Here is a 21,735-nt window from a genome sequence, read left to right as displayed (position 1 = left end):
AGCTGAAGGAACCAAAAGCTGTGTTACTGCTAGATTTCCCAAGGGTGTGTGGGGATGCTAACCAGGGAATGTTAACCTGCTGGCCATTCCTGAAGGCAGGAATGCAGATCCTGGGGGTTTGTGCAGAGCAGCAAGTTTGGAGGGGAGCTGCACTATGCAGGGCAGTGTCCTGGGCTGTGAACTGCAACTTCATGTTCGTGGATCTATTGTAGCTGTAAAAGCCTCTCAGTCTGACAAACATGAATTTTTCTTTGCCATTTATAATTTCTGCAGCTGCCATGTGAAGACCAGATCATCCTTCTGAAAGGCTGCTGTATGGAGATTATGTCCCTCCGAGCAGCAGTTCGCTATGACCCCGAGAGTGAGACTTTAACACTGAATGGGGAGATGGCAGTGACAAGGGGCCAGCTGAAAAACGGGGGTCTTGGCGTAGTGTCTGATGCCATTTTTGACCTGGGCATGTCTCTTTCTTCATTTAATCTGGATGACACCGAGGTTGCCCTTCTTCAGGCTGTTCTGCTCATGTCATCAGGTGAGAACAGAAATATATTGGGATCCAAGCAATTTTGAAACACTTTGGTCTTTGTCACAAGCCTCTTTGAAAAGAAATAAGATAGGTTACATCTTGTAGTGCTGACTAGAGTAATGTGAAAGAAATTTTCTCTCAAAACCCCAGTGATTTATTTTGATGAACAATAGGAAAAAAAGTGCAGGGTGTTCAGAGAGTTGGACATAAAACTGGTTTTGGTAACACACCTTGCTCAGTTTGGTACTTAGGAATGAGCCAGGAATGATCATCAAGAGGAAATAAGTTCTGATTCTGAGCCAGTTTGCCTTAAATGAAAAATGGATAATTTAGCAACAGTGGTCCTTATGATAAGTTCCCCCAAGTAATGTTGTGCACTGGGCATTCATACACATTTCCACCAGTCTCATATGTTTAGTTTGACTTGCCCTCTTGTTTATTAATTAACAGCACCACTGCTTCCTAATGGGCATTTACAAGCTGTGCTGCTTCCCCACGCTGGGACCATTTGCAACTGGTTATGATACAAAAGCAGCAGAGACAACTTCCTATGATTTCCACAGAGTTTCTAACCTTCCCAATTTGAGTATGTTTTCATATATGCTTCCAGTGATTGTGCCAGCCCAAAGAGGAAATTCCATTCTTGGGCAGTGGCAGATCTGGCAAGATTTTATTTTAAGATGGCTTTGAAGATTGGGCACTGAATAACAATACACAATCAGTGATTTACAAGCATTAACTGCATCTGAGATAAAAAGGTTTCCACAGTAATCACAACACAGCACTACATTTTCCCCATCAAAACATTTTGATTTCTTTTTTAAGTCCCTACACACTGATACGGGAGCAGGGTTTTCAAAAGGCAATTCAAAAATGACCTGCTTTCCCAGAGGTGTCTCCTGAGAAGTGATGTGAAAGGGGCTTTCCCAGTCCTTATCTGGGTGCCAGTTGAGACAGCCAGATTTTTAGCCTTTGTTGTTCCTTGATGCTCCATAACAGCCCACCTGGGATGAAAGCATGATCAAACCATTAGTCAGATTGTAGAAAACCAGATAGAAAGGAACTGTAATTTAGATACATGAAAAGGATTTTTTTTTTGTTTCTTTATTAGTTGTTTTACAGAAAAATGTAGATGGAATCCTTAGCTGAAATCAGGGATCCGATGTTCTAGTCACTGTAAGGAAACACTTCCCAAACAGCTTCACTCTGTGTAAGTGTGTGTAAGTGAGCAAAGCAGGCATTGGATGAAGAAAGGAAGGATTATCTTCTTCTTCTAACAGGCATAGTACTAGCAAGTGAGTTGGCTGGAGTAAAAGAAGTTTGTAGCAGAGCCACAAATGCCCCCGGTCTCTCTCCTTTCTTTCCTAGCATCAGAATCATCCTATTTTTCCTGATTTATGATCAGGCATTTGTTAAAGCAAATATGTAAGAATGATAATTCTGCTGCTTTGTATCTACAGATCGCCCAGGCCTTGTTTGCGTCGAGAGAATAGAAAAGTGTCAAGAGGGTTTCCTCCTGGCATTCGAACACTACATTAACTACAGAAAACACCATGTTGCACACTTTTGGCCAAAACTGCTGATGAAAGTGACAGACCTGCGAATGATCGGAGCCTGCCATGCCAGCCGCTTCCTGCACATGAAGGTGGAGTGCCCCACAGAACTGTTCCCTCCGTTGTTCCTGGAAGTGTTTGAGGATTAGAGACTGAAGTGGTTCTCCACACCCCCGTCGCACTACTGGCTGTCATTTCATCCCGTTGCCCAGCTCTTCTCACCTGTTTGTTCTTCTTCTTTCGTGGTCCTCTGTTTCTTGAGATGGGGCTGGGGTTTTGTTTGAGTTTTCTTTTGGGGTTGCTGGGGGGCAGTTGTATACACATGGATGAAAACATCCCTTTAATGCGGGTACTTGTGACTCTTGCAATTTGTTCTTCAGTCCTTTGATGTGAGTGCTTTGACAGCTTAACAGTGAAAATACGAACAGACCAATCTCATTCACCAGCATTTGCGTGGTCACCAGCTCACACCCATCATTGTCTGGAAAACAGGGGAGAGAGACTGAAGTGGCAGAAAAATAAATTTGCCTTCTAGTTGAAACAGCTATCGTTAATTTGACCTTGACAATTCTGTCTTGTATTACTCCTTTTGCAGGGTACAACCGACCAATTCATAGTACGAAATTTCTGGTCTTTGTCATGGTTTCTATTGTAACAATTACCACTATGATCTAGAATCTTCATCATCATAATGGTCCCATCATTCTCTGGGTTTTTTTCCAGAAGATGCAGTTTAACTGTGCTCTATAAATCAAGTACTTAAAATAATGCAGTGTTAGAAGGGACTGAGTCTTGTTGTGTTTGGTTTTTTTTTCCATGTGTATAAGATGTTAAGATCTTCAGTTTCTAAATTTGGACTCCAGGTAACTTCACTGGAAGGTTTGTTGGAGTGAGGACAGAAATTTGATTCTCTGAGGTGCTCCTGATAGTGGAGGGGTCTGCTTTTTTTGAGGTGTGTGGAAAATCCATCACTCTGAGGGAGAAGGCTCTCTGTCAGGATACCAGGCAGTGTCTCAGAGTTATTCAGGGATATGAGAGCTCACGGAATGATGACAAGGAGAATGGAACATATGAGGTGACCTTCAGATAGGACAGAAACCAACTGTGTTATTAACAACACTCAAGACTGTAGAGCTTTATCCCAGGAATACAAATAGTGTTGCTCAGCAGTTATCCTTTGTTTTATATGTGTATATATATATATATATATATATATATATATATATATACACACACACACACACATATATATATATACATATATATATGAATATATATAAAAAGTTTATATGCACCTATAGATATAATTTTTTATATATATACTTACAAATCTTCAGCAGTTGTCTTAAACATATTTCTGTATTTTTATCTTCTCTCTCTCTCTTTCTCTGACTCTGACCTGTGTCTGTGTGCATGTGGATCAGCTGAGTTCTCCCTCCCTACAGGTATGTCTGTATGTGTTTCATTAGGCTAGATGCTCTCTTGACTCTTTTAATTTATTTCCACTAACTGCACTAGCAGGAACCAAACTGAGCAATGACAAAATGTCCTGCTGCCGAAGTCTGCAAGCCAGTACACACAGTCCTGGAATGTCTGGAGGCCAGTGATGAGGACATTGTAGGTAGAGGTTCCTCTCTGTCACCATCTCCATTCAGGGATGTTGTCCCTGGGTTTTATAAACTTGATATTAAATCATCCTCTGAATTTGTATGACACTTCTAAAACATCTTTCTCTTCTTCCTGGGAACCAGAGACTTAGTTCATGTTTTTTGCACTGCCTCATACCCTACATTCTTTCATGTTGTTCATTGATTTGTACCAGGTTTCTTTCTCTGCTATTTATTGACCCATTTGCCCAGCAAGTTGTGGGCATTGTTAGAGTGGATGTGTTGACTTTCAAAGCTCATGGCCCATATCTGAACCCATAGGTTATGTGCTTATCCCCTCATAAAAACAGGATACTCAGGAAAACTAATAGATGGAACACGATATACGTGTGTCAGGAGTTAAACTCTTTCTACCCTTCTTTCCCTACATCATTGATAAAGCATTTGGAGTGCTATTGGGCACGTTTTTAGGGATGTGGAATCTTGTTCTCTCTGTTGTTTGATACCATATGCACCTGTGATGAGCTGTGAGCACTAATGTTATCACTTAGGGTTTTTTTTGTCAGAGCGTGAAACACATTGGGGTGTGTAGGAGTTTTTCTGCAGGTAGCAGTGAAGACACACCATTGGAGATTAATTCTTAAATATTTGATGTAAAACCTCTTTTGTTGGCTGTGTTGGCTCCATCTTAAAACGTGTGTCTAAACAACATCTCTATCCAAATTCCTTGTAGAGCACTGTCTTGGGGGCAAAGAGTCAGAAACTGGCTTTTTGGATAGGTGATTTGGGGTGGCTTGATGGAGGACTTACAGCATGTAATAGGGAACTCAGAAAAGCAGCCAATCCCTTACTTGCACTGATGCCTTCACAATGTAGAAACAAAACAACATACTTTTGAGACAATATTAATATAGCAAGGAATATAAAAGCAGAATTGGAGGCCTCCAGGTGCAAATATGGCAAAATGCACATGTGATCCAGGACTTCTGCAATTTTATGAGTTTAATAAATTAGCATATTTAACAATAGTTTCCAATTAGAAGAGCATTTAGTTAAGTAATCCCCCCTTTTGGTTCTGCCCATTTGGAGCCCCTCCTGAGTTTCTAGTCCCATATTTATTATGTCTAGGATACATGGTAAAAGGAAATAAGACATCCTTGGCTAATGAAGCAAAACTAAATAATATTTCAGGAATGTAGCAAGCATAATACGTCTTAGAGGTTATCTTATTGATCTAAAACATAGGGGCAAAGGGGTAGGAAAAGTACTTTACTTGGAGCTACAGCCATGTATCAGAAATCTACAAAGCTACAAATATATGACAAATATATGAAAAGCTTAGGCATCTGTGCTTATGCCCACAGTGGCTTGCAAAGAAAAGAGAAATGTGCATGTCTTTTGAAGCCCTGTTCTGCCATGTATCTGAGCATGGAATTCCTCCTGAAGCCAGTGCAAGTACTTCACCTGTTTCCTTAATGTGAGCTTGAGTAGGCATTCAAGCTTTTGACTGTGCTGCAGGTGAGACCCAGGAGAGGAAGCATCACATCTCTTCATGTTCCTAAATACCAGTGCAGTTTGGAGCTGTGCCTAGTCAGGGTTCAGAAAATCAGGCCTCCTTCCTTAGGTGACTGCAGATGGACTGAAGTGCCTAAAATCAGGCAACCAACTTAGTTCTGGCAGTGCTCTAAACAGAAAGGACATAAACATCAACATGTTTTTCTAGCTTTTCAGGTTAAGTTGGAGTCTGGCACTAATTAACAGACTGAGTTAGTAATATTCCCTAACTGAAAACTAAGGCCAAGCTCATAGTTGGACAGATTTGATGAACTGATATCTAATGGCCTCTGATCTCCTACTAGTCTTACTTTGTCTCATTTCCTTTACTTTGCTCAGTATGACATCTGATTTATGTGAGCATGAGAGCAAAACTAACTGACCTTAGCTCTGCAAAGACGTACTTCTAAATATCAGTGATCTCAAGCCATTGTGGGATTGAGCCTGGACTGACCACCTCAGTGGCAGACACCAATGCCACAGTCAGCACCCTTTGCAGTAACTGGCCTTCTGAGTGAAATAGCAAACTTGTGCTTTCCAGTGCAGTCCAGAGTCTTGCTTCTGCTGGTGCCATGTGGCTCTCGTGTTTGCTTTGTGGTCTACATGTGGGTCTCACACAGAAGGTTTTTCCTGTCAAACCTGACTGTCACCATTCATGGTATTGCCCTGAACACGTGCATTTAGATACTCATTTCATGTGTAATCTCAGTTAAGTCGTGATATTTATTATAACATATATAGTGTGTGCTAATGATTTTTGTTTACATTCTGCCAAACTGTAGACCTTAGAGTTAGACCTCCCAGGTCCAAAATCATCTTTGAGCAGACTGCTTGCTTCTTCAGAGGCAGGTATCAGAAAGAGGAAAAAACTGTCCAGAAAGACCATTTATATCAGAAATCTGCCAAGAGAGGGCTGTTAATCACAAGCAGAGCATGTCATTGCTAGTGATGTATTTTTATGCTATGGAACTCTAATCTGTATGTGTCATATTGACTTCTTGCTGCATGAATCATAAATTTTAAAAATCAGTCTTACAGTTTTGAGATGTAGCCGGCATTCCTAAGGCTAAACCTTTTTCATTGACAGAATCAAAATCCACAACCAAGGAACGTTTTCCTCTCACTGTGAGAGCAACTGAAAGTGTTCAACATTTATCTTTTCACAAAGGAAGAGGCAACAGAACCTCTTAATGTGTCTTGTTATTGTGATCATCTGGAAATGATTGCCAGACGTTTCCTTTTGATATAGTAATGAAGTGATCTGTATTTAAATTTTATAGAGAGAATTTTATTCTAGTGTGATAGAGATTTATTTTCCACTTAAAGACTCAAAACGGTGTGAGCACGTTTTTGGTTTGTTGTTTTTTTTTTTTTTTTACTATGATATATTTTTGCTTTAAAATTAAAAACAAAACAAAAAAAAAAAGGTTTGGCCTTATCACAAAGTTTTAGTATAGATGTTAGCAAACGCAAAGAGTATGCATTATTTGTGTGTATCCACATTGACTGATGTCGCCTTCAAAAAGCAATATTGTGCAGGTAATAAGTTGTTTGTGACTGTCCATTGCACAGTTTACCTTCTTTAAAAGCTAACCTTGTTTATGCACAAGACAATCAAATGTAAATCTACATCAGCACCCAGGTGTGGATTAAATTTATGTAAATTACTGAGCACAATGTAAAACATTAAAAGACACTTTATTTAATTACACATTTAATGTTGGTAAAGATAGTATCAGGGCATGAACTAGCTGACATACTGTAATTTCTTTTTTCTCTTTTCCTACTTCCTTAGCACTCTACAGTTTCAGTTTGCTCATAAATACATCAAATTAGTCATTCATAATTTTTTTGAAGAGGAGGGTGGTTTGCGTTATTTGTTTTTATGAAGTCAGTTAGGAGGACTTACTACTTTGTCTATGAGGTTTGTGGGTTTTACTTATTTGGTTTATTTTTTATATCAGTTTCATGCCCTGAGGGTAAGGCAAACATTACACCATACAGTAAAAAACAAAGTACCTTGGATGATGTATTTTTTTGCAAACAGTGTTAAGAGTTATGCTAGATTGGTAATATTTTTTCAGCCTAAAATATATTAAAAAAAAATCTGTGATCACAAATGTTTTAAACTATCTAAAGAGAAAATTTGTATATTTGGGGAAGAAAATAATTTTTACATAGCTTTTGTATGCAGATATTAAAATGTAATTATGAATATAGTGGGCATAGATAACTGTGTAAGCTTGAATTCTAAAAAAGAAAAAGCTTATAACTGAAAAGTGGTCCTGGTGTCTCTGTCTCTTTGTTGCAGGCTCTTTTGTCAGCTCTGTCTCACACTTCCAAGCCACTGGAATGGGAAAAGTAGAACCTAAAGCACAATGTTTTATCAGCTATAACCTGTTCACATTTTTGTGCTTCTGCATCCCTTTCATCACCTACCTCATATCTTATCTCCTCTCCTCCCTTCCCTTGGGCAGCCTACCAAGGGTTTTCACTTCCTCACTCTTCACAGCAGCCAACCTTAATTTACTCCAGTGAACTGCCTCTTGATTTATGTCTCGCTCAATTACATTTTTAAGGGAACGCCCTTTCTTTCCTTCTCCACTCCCAGTCTAAACAGGGATGGTGTGACAGGAGCAATAAGCTTCCCATCCTTTCATACTTTCCATACCTTGGTCCCCTACCTATTGGAGATCATTCGGATATTTTCTCTAGCCTTATTTTCCTTAGCAGTTCTTATTTCTCCTCCAGTCCTTTCATTCCCATCAGGAAGAAGCTGGGCCTATTGCCTGGATCCAGAGTAGTGTCTTGGCCTGTCCCACATGGCAAACCCCTTCTGGGCTCTTGTTTCATGGTGATTTCCACAGGCATTCCCTGGCTGCCTGCCACCTCCTGCTCCTGGTCCCCTTCCACAGGAGGTGCCAGGAGCCCTCCAAGGGATGCTGAGCTCCCCTGGGAGCACATTCCTGACACCTGGCTTAGTGTCCCTGGGCAGTGCTGTGGCAGCAGCTGGAGGGTTTGTTCCCACTGTGGCCTGTGGGAAGAGGGGCGGCCTTCAAAGGCAGGAGCTGTGTGTGAGGAGCCAGAGGGCAAGCATGAAATCCCTGCTGTGCCTTAAATGGAATCCCTCCAAGCACTGCAGTTCAGGCACCACGTGGGGAAGCCTTGCCAAAGCCTCTGCTGGGTTTGCACCGAGCGAGCAGCTCTGGGACAAGGAATCTTGTCTGGTGTGTAAAAACTTGTTTACTTAATGTGAAGAAATGGTTCTGCTTCCACATATGCCAGTGCTCTGGGTGCAATGTTTTCATTTGTAGTGGTGAAATCTGTTTTTCAAAAAGTGGTGCGGTATCTGTGGATTCTGAGCCACATGAATTTGCTTCAGTGTCTATTTATCACTACAGAGAAGGACATAAGAGATGGTAGCTTTTCCTCTGGAGCTCTGGCAATAAAAGCAGGAGTGTGTTCTTGACCTGCTGTGGGCTGCCTCTTGCACCTTGAGCCTGTTGATGAACACAGGTGCCGTTTGTTTGCCTACTTGGTGAGGTGGGTGAGGGTTTTCTGTCCTTGAAAACTCAGCCACATCTGAAGGATTTTTTCTGTGAACTTGGAAGTCTAACAACAAACATGTGTCACACTCATGGCCACGTGTGCTCTGTGGTATTCCCCATAGCATCAGTAGTTCCAAAATGAAAACCTGCATATGAAAAGTGACTGCAAGCACATCACCTTTGAAATAAGTAAAGGGTATGTACAAAAGTCTCTCAGCTCTGTTTATCATATTGCAGCCCTCCTTTCCAGACTGAATCACAGAGCATCTCTCTCTCGTCTCATGCCTATGCCTGGTGGAAGCACTGACCCTGCAGGTACTGCCACAAGCTGCCTTCGTACACACAATGAAAAATCAGAAAAGAAACCTGAGGAATCTCCTTTGTTTCATTTAGGAGAGCTTTGAGACCTCTAAGGTCAAGGAATATTGAAAGGCCTGTGGGATCTTTAAGTCAGAGGCCCCAAAGGGAGAAATAAAATGTCTCGCAGGTCATCCTGACCTTGTGGTGACTTGGAAAATTACAAACTTGGAAAAGTGGTTCAAACTCTGTACCCTGCTGTGCAGAACTGGGGTGGAACCTGCAGGGAAGACAAGACAATCCTTAGTGGATTGTATTTGGAAAACACCGTGTAATAAAGTAGAGAAGGACATCAGCAAATCAAAAGCATAACCCAGAATGAGTCATTTTTCTGAATTTCATTGGAATCTGAATTTGCTAGAGACTGTCTGACTGGGTATGGGGGTAACTTCAAGCAGTGTTTCTCTGAACAGAAATGTTCTATTTACAAGAAATAAAAGCAATTTTTCAAAATTCAAAGAAAAGCTCTATTTAAAGAGGAAAAACAGTGTTATATGTGGCTGCAAGGTCTCTGGTATCTCCTTTGGTAGCTCAGAGATAGGAACAAAAAGGAGAAGTTGTCTTTTCTGGGATAACCATAGAAGCAGAAAGCTTCACTGCCTGATGTAATATTTAAAATGGAAATGAAAGCTGGAGCATGTCTTTGTGTGTATATAAAGTTGCAGGAGGAGTTGGCTAGGGCTGAAAACATGTCCCAGGTGAAATCTCAAAGACATGTTCTCTCAAGGAAGGAAGGAAGGAAGGAAGGAAGGAAGGAAGGAAGGAAGGAAGGAAGGAAGGAACTGTGCCCCCTGAAGCTGGAGCTGTAGATAATGACAAAAAGTGAGATCCAGGCTGTGGTTTGGTGAAGTTGCTCTTTGTTCCAATGAAGTGTAGGAGAGGTCACAGGTATTGTCAGCTGCTTTCACAAAAGGCACAAGAAAGTGTTTGGCAACTGAGACACAGAAATGTAACCCACACTTTAAAACCAGCACATCTTTTTGCAGTGGGTCAGAATCCATGACAGTGAGGAGCAGAGAGCCTGCAAGATGCAAAACCATGAACATCCCAGAGGACTGAGCCAGAGAGGGTTAGGAATCAATCACATTGAGTTAGGAAACACCTAACTCAATGTGATTGTGCTGCCAGCAGTTCCATTACTTCTTCTGGGCAGGAAATCCAGAAGCAGGGCTTTTCAAAGACTCAGAGGGATCTGATAGACATTAGCTGCCAGTGCCTTTAAGCCTCCATGGCCAAGTGGGACAACCTGGATGTCCTCTCGGCCTCCCACTGCTATGCTCCCCACCACTCCACCTAGGATACAAGTGTGGTGGCTTTGTCTGGCTGCTCTGTGACCATGGTGGGAAACTTTTCAGAGACTTCCAAAAAAATGGTGGGGCAAGCAGGGTAAGTTTTCTCCTGAATGCCAGAGCACACACCAAAGCTGCTGACTTCTCCCTCCTGCCAAAGTGAGCTCCTTGCTCTCTGTGCCCACAGTCCTGGCTCCAGCCCTGGAATGGAACAGCTGAGCATGCTCTGTGCTGGCTCAGCTGGGTTCCTTGGAGGTGAAGCCCATCTTTGTGACTGCCTGGGCAGTGAACAAGGCACCTTTCCATTCAGTCAGTGCCTGCTTTGTCTATCCTGCGTTGGTCACCTCAGTCCTAGACACTGTTCCAGGGAGATCAGAGAGCTCTTCCAGATCTCCCACTAATGGCCTGTGAATCTAGCATTCCAGAGCAGCTCATGTGGAGAAGGAATGTACCCCAGAGGCATGAGCCTCCCTGGAAGTCCTGCTGGCACCAGAGATGGGATGAGGGACACCAGAACAGATTTCTCACCAGGTCAAGAACTACAGAGATGGAGTGATGGTCACAAAGGTATGCCTGGAGGAAATGGGTGGTGACAACAGGGACAGGTTTGTGGCCTCCAAAACCTGTTGCAAAGCTCAGGAGCAGAGTATTCTTTGTCAGAACTCTGTAGTGATAAAATGGGCACCTTTGGTTCTAAAATCCCAACATTCACTTGTTTGTTCTCCTCAGAAGTATCCTGTCACTGGAGTTTGTAAGCTGGTATTGCAGCCAAGGCCCAAGGGAGAACTGAGAGATTAAGGGGGAAGGAAGCTGCTGCATCCAGAAAGAGAAAGGGTTGAGCTCCCTGCAGACTGTGCATGTGCACAGCTTTGCACTCAAGACAGGGCTAAAAAACCAAACTGGGCCAAGCCATTTCCCGGCTATGTCCCTAAAGCCCTATGTTGAAAAGGAGGTGCTGATTGCCCTTTAAATCAAAAGTCCTCTGGGCAAATAATTTTGGGGACGGCTCCAAGTCCCAGGCTGCCCTGTGCTGAAAGCAAGGGAACACACTGGGCTGGGAATATCCATGGTGCAATCACCACGTGCCCTGGGCAGCTGACAGGCACACAGCCCTGTGAGCCTGGAGCTGTTGGAGCTGCACTCCAGCTCCAGCTCTAGCACCTGGCCTTGGCTGCTGGTCTGAACCCAGGGCAGAAAGGACACATAGAGTCCACTTGGGGTGTGGCATTCTTCTTCATTTCATTTTTATTTCAAGTTCTGTTAAAGAAATCAGCAGTGAAACTGGGCAATCAGCTAATATTAATGAGAGCTTGTCACATTTCTAGCTGTGCTGATCTGATCAGATTTGCCTCTAGCCTTGGCTTCAGACACTTGAATGCACCTACACTCCATTATTACCACACCTGTTTTTTTCCTGAAATGGGCATGGACAGTATTTCAATTTCAAAATAAACCTCTCAATATCCATTCCTTTTTTATGGTGGAAAAAAAGGTGTTTATAAGGATTTTAACCAGGAGATGTCAAGACAAGACAGGTGTCTAGGCCAAGAGAAGAGGCTGGACTAATAAGCCAGGTTTCAAAATCATTTTTATAAATTGTAATGCTCCATTTTTATCAATCATAGCTCCAGGAGATTGACCCAAGTCATATTTTTATTTTCATCAAGGAAGTAAAACTTTTTTCCCTTCTTCTGGGATTCATAAGAAACTTAGGAGATGTTTGCCTTTCTCAGAGCTAAGACACTTGACTTCTTCAAAGCTAAGTGAGCCCCTCTCAGCTCTTGACATTTGTCTGTGCTGCAGATGAAGTTCTCTTCCTATTCAAGGTGTATTTTAAGTAGAGAGGTTGATCAAGAAGAGGGAGTACGTGTAGCACCGGCCATTTGACCTTTGTTCCTACATGTCATCCTTATGCACATGCTGATTCCTGGGCATTTTCCTTTCCAGCATGTCAAAGCAGCTGCTGCCTTTGGATCAGAGGTCAGGTGCCAAGGGCTTGTAAGAAGGAGAATTGTTCTGGGTGGCTGCCAGCGCTCTCTACAAACTGGAAACACATCACTCTAAAAGTACTGCAAAAGCTTATATTCTTTGTGAGAGGGTGCAGATTTTTCCTGTTGTGTGAGTTAAGGGTCAGTTGTGAGGACCTTGCTGTTCTTTCCTTTTGCAAAGTTGTGAGATGGCTCAGGGCTGCATTATTCTTGGACCAGATTTGGAGTGGTCTAGCACTGACCATAAGAACATATTCTGAGCTTTAATTCACTCAGCACTTATTTTAGAAGTTGACCTAATACCATTGTATTAGGAAATCTGTTGCCTTCCCTCTAAGCAGCCATCATGCTCCTGAAACAGGTGCTGATTAGTCTGTACTGAATGTTCCCTTTATTTTTTAACTGTGTCATTTCAGGCCCACTGGATGGAATAATTTTTGCACAGTGCAAAGTAACTGATGACTAATAATAAGACCCAAGACTTGAAGCAGCTTTTGAAATTCCACTTCTTTAAAACAGACATTGAAAAAACCTCCATTTCTCTTCTCTGTACAAATCTCAGTGTAAAATGCCTTATCTAATACAGAAATATTTCCTACTTCTTCTGCATTGGAGCATCAGTATTTTAATGATTTTTAAGTGCCAATTGGTTAACAAACAGATGACAGCTATAACCTACAACAGGTAAGCAGAGAGAAGGGATCACTTAAGGTTTGTTTTATTTAAAGAGCTGATCCAACTTATGATGATGTGCTTGGGTTCAGGCCTAAAACCTGTTAAAGCTGTTCAGAAATCAAGTGGATATAGAAAAAATCTTACTTGCATGTAAGTCAGTGATCCCCAAAATATATTTGAGTAGGAATCTTTCTGAATAAAACATCTATTTTTTTTCCTAAAGTGGAAATAGTGGCATAGATAAGTGGTATAATTGTCTAACAAAAAGTGAGAGAACTTTGGCCTTTTTCACCAGTTTTACTCTGCACAGAGCCTGTGTAAGGGGGAAAAGCCCCAGAGGAGCTGGTCTTTGCAAAACATCTCATTTGGTTGGAAAGCCAACTTTCTAGCTAACCCAGCTGGAAACACCATGTTCCAGCCATAGGTTCAATGCACATACACAAATGAAGCTACAAAATAAAGTGTTTTTTACTGAGCCCTGACTTTGTGACAGCAGCCTAGCACACTGAGTGCCTGGTCAGCTGTAAAGCAGGGCAGAGTGTTGGCTCCTCTGTTGTTTAAAATGTCAGGACTCTTCCCACATGGAAAGATGGTGCATTATGCTGTCAATGTTGATTTTGCAGCTAGACAATAAGTGGTAACTTGTGTGACAGACACACTGATGAATAGATTTAGGGAGCTGTTTATCATCTAAAATGTCTCTGCTGAGAAATATCCCTTGGCTGTCAGTCTGGAGTGACCAGGGTTGTTGTCAGAGCCTTTGTAAGCACCAGGCTGGTTTTGGTGTGATTCTGCACAGTCTTCTTTGAAGTGCTCCATGGTTCTTACAGCACACAGCTGGTGAGGACACACGTCAGGGAGGGAGGAATTTTTGCTGCCTGCAAATCATGTCCTGTTCACAGCACAAGCATCAGTTACACTCTTTGTAACTGGGCCATGAAGACAGGCTGAGCTTGTCCCTTTGAGGAGTCTGGGCAGAGAAGTGCATTGAAAGCACAGGTAGCTGTTTCCTTTGGATCATCGCTTGGGAATGCACACTGGGCTCTTTGGAAGACTGCACTTCAAACTGTTTTAGAGAGAAAGATGGTTTTCCAAATAAATTAGATGTTTGGTGAAAACATTCTTCTTTCCATCAACTTCCTTGATTCTGCAGTTCAGGTATTCTTTTTCAGATATAGCACTGCAGTTTATCCTGGGTCTGCAGCATGGGCGTGAATGCCCAGAAACACCTTCAGCTGGAACAAACTGAAACTGGCTTTGGAAATAAAACCACAGGGTCTTCTGAAGCTTATCTCCCTAGCCAGGCTGCCTCTCTCCTTCCTTATCACCTTGCCTCTGTGCACAGTGCCAGAAACTGTGTAATGAGCTCCAAAGTCTGAAGACCCCTTCCCTGCTGCAGAATGGGGACACATAGAATCCACACCATGTGCTGTTAGAAAGCCTCTCTGCCATCTCTGATTAACTTCAGGAGAGCAAATGAAAGCTTCTCCTTCAACTATTTTCTTTCCCAAAGTACTTTGCCAAAACTGCAAAAATCAGAGAAAGAAGAAAAATCCAGCTAATCTAAACTGCAGCAAACCTCCAGTCAAGGAGCTTTCCAGGCTGATGAACAGGTTACAGAAATTACTGACTTACATTTACCCTTCTGCCTCCTCCCCTCAGTCATTTGATTTCACAAGTTTTGCTAGGGAGATGGTAGATTAAATAGATGAGCTTTGCCCAAACCAGTAGCAAAAAGTACCGGAGAGAAAAACAGGAAGCTTCTACACCACAGGAATCCTGAATGTTCAGTTTAAAGAGGATTCACTGATTGGGAAATGCTAAATATTGACTTGAGGGCAATAAGAATGATGAATGTTCAGAAAGGAGGATGTGAGATCCATTTAAAGAAAGAAAGAAAGAAAAAGAAAATTAAAGAGGGGAAGTAGTCCAGCTAAAAATCTGATTTTGCACTTTGGGAGGGGAAATCTAGAATTACATAACTATGCAAAAAGAAAAGTGTTTAAGGCTTCACAAGCTAAGAAACTCCACTGAATACTGAGTTTAATATGGCCTCTAAAGCTTGAAAAGGAATGGTAAAGTAGTTCCCAAAAGGCCAGAAAATGTCCATTTACTTTCTTCTGAATATTAAACAGACCTCCCAGACATGGGAACAGACCTCAAGTACCTGTCACAGCCTCTGGCCAAGCTGAGGGCTGGAGTTTGTGGTGGGCAGCCCTGAGCTCTTCACCCAGCCCCATGCAGTGCCCATCTGGCTGCTCAGCAGGAGGCTGGATGTGGGCTCTGGATGTGGGCTCTGTTTCCAGGAACAAAGGCTCCTACTAAGTTCTTTCACAGCCTGGAGGCAAGGATCTGGCATTGCTCTGACTAGGAGCAGCACCTTCGTCTCCTCCCTGTGGCCAAGAGCATTTGCACTTGGCCAGCTTGGTCAAGAGAACCCAAATGGGCAGGAGCAGCAGGAGCAGCAGGAGATGTGGGAAAGGAGTGACTGCCACACTTCATTGTTCCCTGGGTTTTAGAAACCTTCCCAAGTCAGGTTGAAGGCTGGGACACACAACCCTTTCTAGGTCCCCAGCTCTTTGATCTTAGAATCACTAAGGCTGCAAAAGACCTCTGAGACCATCAAGTCCAGCTGTTAACCCTGCACTGCCAAGACCACCATTAAACCACATCCAAAATGCCATTTCTACATGTCTTTTGGTCACAAGAATAATGATTGTACTGCTCTCCTGGGCAGCTTATTCCAGTGCCTGACCTGGAAAATTTCCTTCAGTGAGGAAATTTTACCAAATGTCCAATCCAAACCTCCCCTGGTGCAACTCAAAGCCATCTCCTATTGTCCTGTTGATTGTTAGCAGGGAAAAGAGAGTGACATAGAATCACAGAATCCTGAGGTTGGAAAAGATCATCAAGCCCAACAGATGAGCCCACCCAAAGCCCAAACTCAATATGCTGCATGCCCTGACCATCACTGCACCTAATAGACACAGTCTGGAGTTCCTGCACCAGATCCTGCTGTCTTCAGCTCCATGGGACCACACAGGAATATTGCTCCTTGATTCCCCCTTCAACAAACTTAATTCTGAAACTGCCACCGAGGCACAAATGCATTCCCCAAATTGTGGGGGAGTCCAAAGAGGCCTTGCACAGATAGGAGACCTCACCAGCCTGAACAGTAGCTCTGTGAGCCTCCCTGGCCTCACAGCCACCTGTGGGACTGTTCCTCATATCCACAGATCCCCAGCCCTGTTGTCAGCTCCAGGTACACATGATGGGAGAGTAAAACCATCACTTTGCTGGTTGAAAATACTAATTCCTACCTAGCTTGTACCATCACAGGGCACCTTTCCAGCCATTCCAGGTATGCAGAACCAATGATCCATTTTCATCTTCCCTCTACTCTGACTTCCAGCATTCAGAGAGACAATGCTGTCCTTCTGTACATGGAAAAGTCACTCCTTTATTTCACATAATCCCATTTTTCCTGTTTGATCTTTGCTGATTTTCATCTCTGCCTTAATTCTGCTTTTCTATAAAATGTGGTTGCTTAACTTTTTCTTGTTCTATTTGCTTTCCTGGACAAAGATAACACAGTAATTTTTAATTATTCACAAAAGTCCCATTGCTGCACATAGTAATAAATTAAATTGTTCATCACATATAATTCACTTTTATGATCATGTGCTAGTTCAGCTTGAAAGAGTGAAACTTATGCAGAAATAATTGAGTAAATTAACATAAGAAAGCAAAGGTAGGGCTTAATAATGTCCAATATGCTTGTGTACTTGAACCTTATAATGTGTAACACAAACAGTTCTTGTTCTTTCTCACCTTTTTGTAGGATAGAATAGCACCTGCGACAACCAGACCGTGTGCCAGGTTTGCCAATGTCTCAAGAATCTGAAAATCATGGCCATCATCTTCTCCAGTATGTCACAGAAGCAGATGGCCTCCCAAGTCAGCACTAAACCTCAGTCCCCAGTGCTCTGATGGGGGACTCCCATTTCTCTCCTCTGTGCTGCTTGTAAGATACACCCACGGACAGAGTGCAGACTGAGTCAGCCTTTTCTGGCAGGTAAGGTCACTTACCAAGAGCTCTCTTGTTCTTTCAATGTATATTGAGAAAAACAGCAAGCTGGAGCCAATTGATAGTCTGTTCCCAATGTGTGGGATCTGACAGGTCTGAAAAAGGCATGGAAAAACAGGTAAGACTGTTTGTATGCTAGTCAGGACAAGTCCACAAAAGTAGACCTGTCATCTATCCTTATCTCACTGGTTCAGAGCAATTCAGTGCAGAGAAAAATTATGTAATGAGAACATAAAAACATGCTAGAGGACATATACTCTGGAACAGTTTGCCCAAAGAAATTGTGGCTGCCCCACCCTTGGAAGTGTTCAAGGCCAGGTTGGATGGGGCTCTGAGCAACCTGGTCTAGTGAAATGTGTCCCTGCCTGCAGCAAGGGGGTTGGGTTTTGAGGACCAATTCAACCCAGGCCATTCTGTGATTTTAAGATCTTGGCAATAACTCCTGATGATTGAAAAGCAAGATGGCAGAGAGTAATGCAAGTTCCCTGAGCTGTTACAGAAATTATAATAAATGTAACGTAAAAGCAGAAGCCAGAGAAGCTTTTACTCAATCACACTTCTTTAATTAAAATGTCCCATACATGTGGTCAGGAAAAGAAACATTCTAATGTGAGCATAGTGTAGAGAAGCTGTTTATAGTTTAGCATCCTCTCATTTTTTCCTCTTGGGATGTTCTGTCTGTTATACTATAAATAACTTCTGTCCTTTCTTACTTGTATTAAGAGAAATTAAGAGAGAAATGGGAAAAAATGGCAGATATATTTTAAAAACCTATCATCAGTAGCAGGATCTCATCAGTTTAGAAACAGTTTAGCATCAACCTTCTGAACTTGTTTAAACTGTGCAAAACCAAAAAGTGACAGCTTTTGGTTGCATCTTACATGTTTGCAGATAAATTCCCAAATGTATCTCAGCTTCATTTCTGTCCCATTTCAATGCATGGTAGTGACTGTTTCCTCAGCTGGCAAGGCTATGACAGAGTAACTAAGAGCAAAATTGTAAAAATTTTGATTTCTCAAAACATTTAAGTCCTCTGATTCTCATCTTTCTTTCTAGAATCTGTTGTTTAAAAATCGTCAGTTGCAGAGCTTTTCCACCCATAAGGCGTTTTCCATTTGCAGAGAAATCTGGCTCCACCAAGTGACAATTGTTGTGATTGCTGGTCTGCACCTGCAGCTAAAATAACACAAATCTGCCACTAGGTCCCACAACTAGCCCGTGCATCAGATTGTCATTGCAGAGCTTTCAACTCCAGCAGTTTTGGACTGTAGGGTTTCCTTAACTCATACAATGCCAATGTGGACCACAGAGCATTGTCACCGATATTTTTGGGCCTTCTTGTGCTGCACTGTGCCACCAGCACCCAGGTTTCTGTGTGCATCCATAATGGATAATTTAAAGATATACATTCCATGGAGGAGCTCAGAAAAAGTGAAGTGCAAATACGCATTTCATCGTCTGTGTTTCTCTCTTCACTAACATACACACACAAACACATATATAAAAATATATATATAGATATATATAAAATAACATTACACATGTTACTACTGTATTACTAGTAGTATCAATCTTGTTACATGGTGTTTATATATATAAAATATAAATATATTAATCATATATCATACATTATCTATTTTATATTATATATCATATATTTTCTATTTTCTATTTTTTATATTTTTGGGGTTTTTAATTTTTTTATTTTTTAGTTTTTAGTTTTATATTTTATATTTTATATTAACTGTGCCATGTGATGAGGATATATTTGTGGCATTCTAGCTTTTTTCTGAACTTAGACCAGTGTAGCTAAAGTATTCATAATAAATTTTGCCTGTAGTAGAAAAAACAACAGTTTCTGATCTATGTAATAACCCCTGCATATATTTTCTAATTTTGAATTTCCTCCCTAAATAGATGAGAAGGTTTATTCATCTTTTACTTACCTATTTACACTGGTGAACTGGTCAATGACCGAAAGAAGTAAAAATCTTTTTCTACAAAGGACTGTACTACCAATTTCTGTTACAGAGACCCAACAGAAATGTTATCATTCCAGTTATAATCTGAAGAATTTGATCATGGAACCAGAAAAACCAACTAATTAGCATTGGGCAGGACATTTCAGATCCAGCTTGTTGCTCAGCTGGGAAAAGAAACTTTCTGACTTAAAAGCACTACGTACAGTCACGGAGGTGCTCTGTGTTGGCCTCCACACCACGTGTCACACAACAGCGTGTAGCTCAAGTTCCAAACTCCAGGGAGAAGTGTCTGGAATGCTGCCAGAAGCACAGCTCTGATTCCTGTGGTTTAATGTAACTGTGTGGTGTAGCTCTATCCACATGATTTAGTAGAGTGAGATCAAACTTGACTTGAGGTTTTGTCTTTGAATCCTCCATGGACTCGAGTCAATGTAACAACTGTTTTGCCATATGAATACGCTTACCTCCAATATTAAACTAATATTACTGACAGATACAATATAGCATGATCTTCATAGAGAAAAACATCATCTTACGGTAGAGAGTTGCTTGAGCTAGAAGTATTGACTATTTGGGGGGATATGCCCAAATCTTGGGATAAAAAACAGTGGAGGGTTTGGGAGGTGTTAGGATGAAGGTAATGTGCAGTATCATAAAACCATTGTTGTGTTGGGCACTTGTTCCATAACATCCAGTGGAACCCCTCTTTTCCCCCAGCTTGTGGAGCTTTTTATGTTTAGGAGGAGGCTGGTGGATGTTTGGAGGAGGTAGGAAGAGTGAGCAGGGGGAGAGAAAGGAGAGTGGGGGAAAGAAGAAGAGAAACTGAAATGCTGGTTTGGCTTTCTGTGACATTAGGAACTAAAGTTTTAATTAACTAATTTGCTCATCATTTTTCCCATTGAAGACTAAGAGATTGTCACTCTTTGTGATATTATCATGTATTTCAAAGCGGGATCTTTACACTGGATTAATGAAATGTGTTCCCGCAGAAACTTACTTGACAGAAGGAAAGCGAATTCCAGCTTTTTGGTGTAAATGAAGAATAAGTTAAACAAAATAAATGAATTTACATCATTGTAAAAGCTATGCAGACAAAGCCAGTGATTTTGAGCTGAAGAAAAAAAAGAAAATACAGAACCTTCCAAGGACTGGGTACATATAAATGATTTCTGTTTCCATTCTCAATACATGAGAGGCTTCTCTAGTTTGAAATATGTCCCTGCTCATGGCAGAGACTGGGACTAAGTGATCTTTAAAGGCCCCTTGAAACCCAATCCATTTTATAATTCTTTGTTCCTATGTTCTGTGTAACTAGCTTTCATTAACCTGTATTTATATTTGAAAATTCTACAGAATACACTTATCCTTCTGATTACAACAGAACTTGTTTGCTGCCCTAAAAATGTTGTTTTTCATTAAATTCTATCTTTTTTCCTCAGAGAATTTCCACAGTGTGCTGCTGAAGATGGTGAAACATTTGGATGTGAAATCCAAGGTTGATAGTAACAGAAATGAGCCTTCTCATTTTATTTCAGACTGCCTGCAGTCTGACAATGCTGTTTCCATAACAAAAATGGCTCCAGACAGAAGTAAACAAATCTAAGTAGAAATTAGGCATTGTTTCTACAACATAATTACTGCTTTTGAAGTATTTGTAAAGCAATTTTAGCTAATTATCACAAAAAGGGTACATTAATGTCAGTAAAGGATAGAGCTTTTGGATGGAGATGCCTAGCAGAACAGAAGAATTTGAGGATGGGCTTTCTTATGCCTGAAGTCTATTTTCATTATCTGCTGAGCAGTTCGATAGAGACAACTATTGTTCAGTGGTGCAATTCGTATTTATGTAATCAACAGCTGTTACAAAGTAAAAGATTTAGAAAACCTATTTAGAAAAACAGATGTGGCCTGCAGCTAAAATTCCCAAACTGCAGTAGTTTAGAGGAATTCTCAATCTGATAGTACATTTATGAGTTCCTTTCTGGAGGATGGCTTAAACAGAGATTAATTGGTAACTATATGCTGGGTCATGCAAGTCTTTCTAAAAAGCTCCTTACACCCTAGTTGTTTACAGGTAAGAAATATGATCAAAACTTTTTTTTTTCTGGCTTGTTTTCATTTATAAAGGTATGCAGCAGGTTCTTGTCTGGACAAAATAGTGTCAGAGCTGGGAGATACTTTTTTTTTGAGTGAAGAGAGGCCATTTTGCAGTATATTACCAAAAACCATGTCCACTGGGCAGCACTGCTCAAAGGATCACTGAACTCAGGATGCACTTGGTGTGTGTGGTGGCTTGGGCCTTTAAGAGCCAGCAGATTCAATAGAGAGTTGTGTAAATGCGGGGCAATTGGACTTGAAAAGCTAGAGGAGGGCACTGTAGGAAATATAATTCCAGTATTTTCCCAAGATATATCCAGGATGAAGCAACTGGAAGGACAGATTGATTGATTTCAAGAGTGTCAGTGTAAATGTTTATTTATTCTTAATTGAAAGTTGCCTCTGTGACATACAGCTGGGAGTTCCTGTCTGGCACCTTCACAGACATGGCCTTTTAACATCCTTGGTGGCC

The 21,735-nt window shown here is 41.4% G+C and overlaps 1 protein-coding gene across 8 annotated transcripts in view; it reads left to right on the top strand.

The window, feature by feature from the left end:
• The window catches only part of THRB (thyroid hormone receptor beta), a 169,308-nt gene extending 161,786 nt beyond the window's left edge, over positions 1-7,522 (top strand). For all 8 annotated transcript variants that reach the window (XM_054514729.1, XM_036405658.2, XM_036405621.2 and 5 more), the window contains 2 exons: positions 274-532; positions 1,987-7,522. In XM_054514729.1, coding sequence (XP_054370704.1) covers positions 274-532; positions 1,987-2,228 — 501 coding nt within the window. In that variant the 3' untranslated portion in view covers positions 2,229-7,522. The remainder of the gene's footprint in view (positions 1-273; positions 533-1,986) is intronic.
• The last annotated feature ends 14,213 nt before the right edge of the window (positions 7,523-21,735 follow it).

Source organism: Molothrus ater, chromosome 1, assembly GCF_012460135.2.
Source record: "Molothrus ater isolate BHLD 08-10-18 breed brown headed cowbird chromosome 1, BPBGC_Mater_1.1, whole genome shotgun sequence".
NCBI lineage: Eukaryota > Metazoa > Chordata > Aves > Passeriformes > Icteridae > Molothrus > Molothrus ater.
This window is presented reverse-complemented; position numbering and strand designations above follow the sequence as displayed.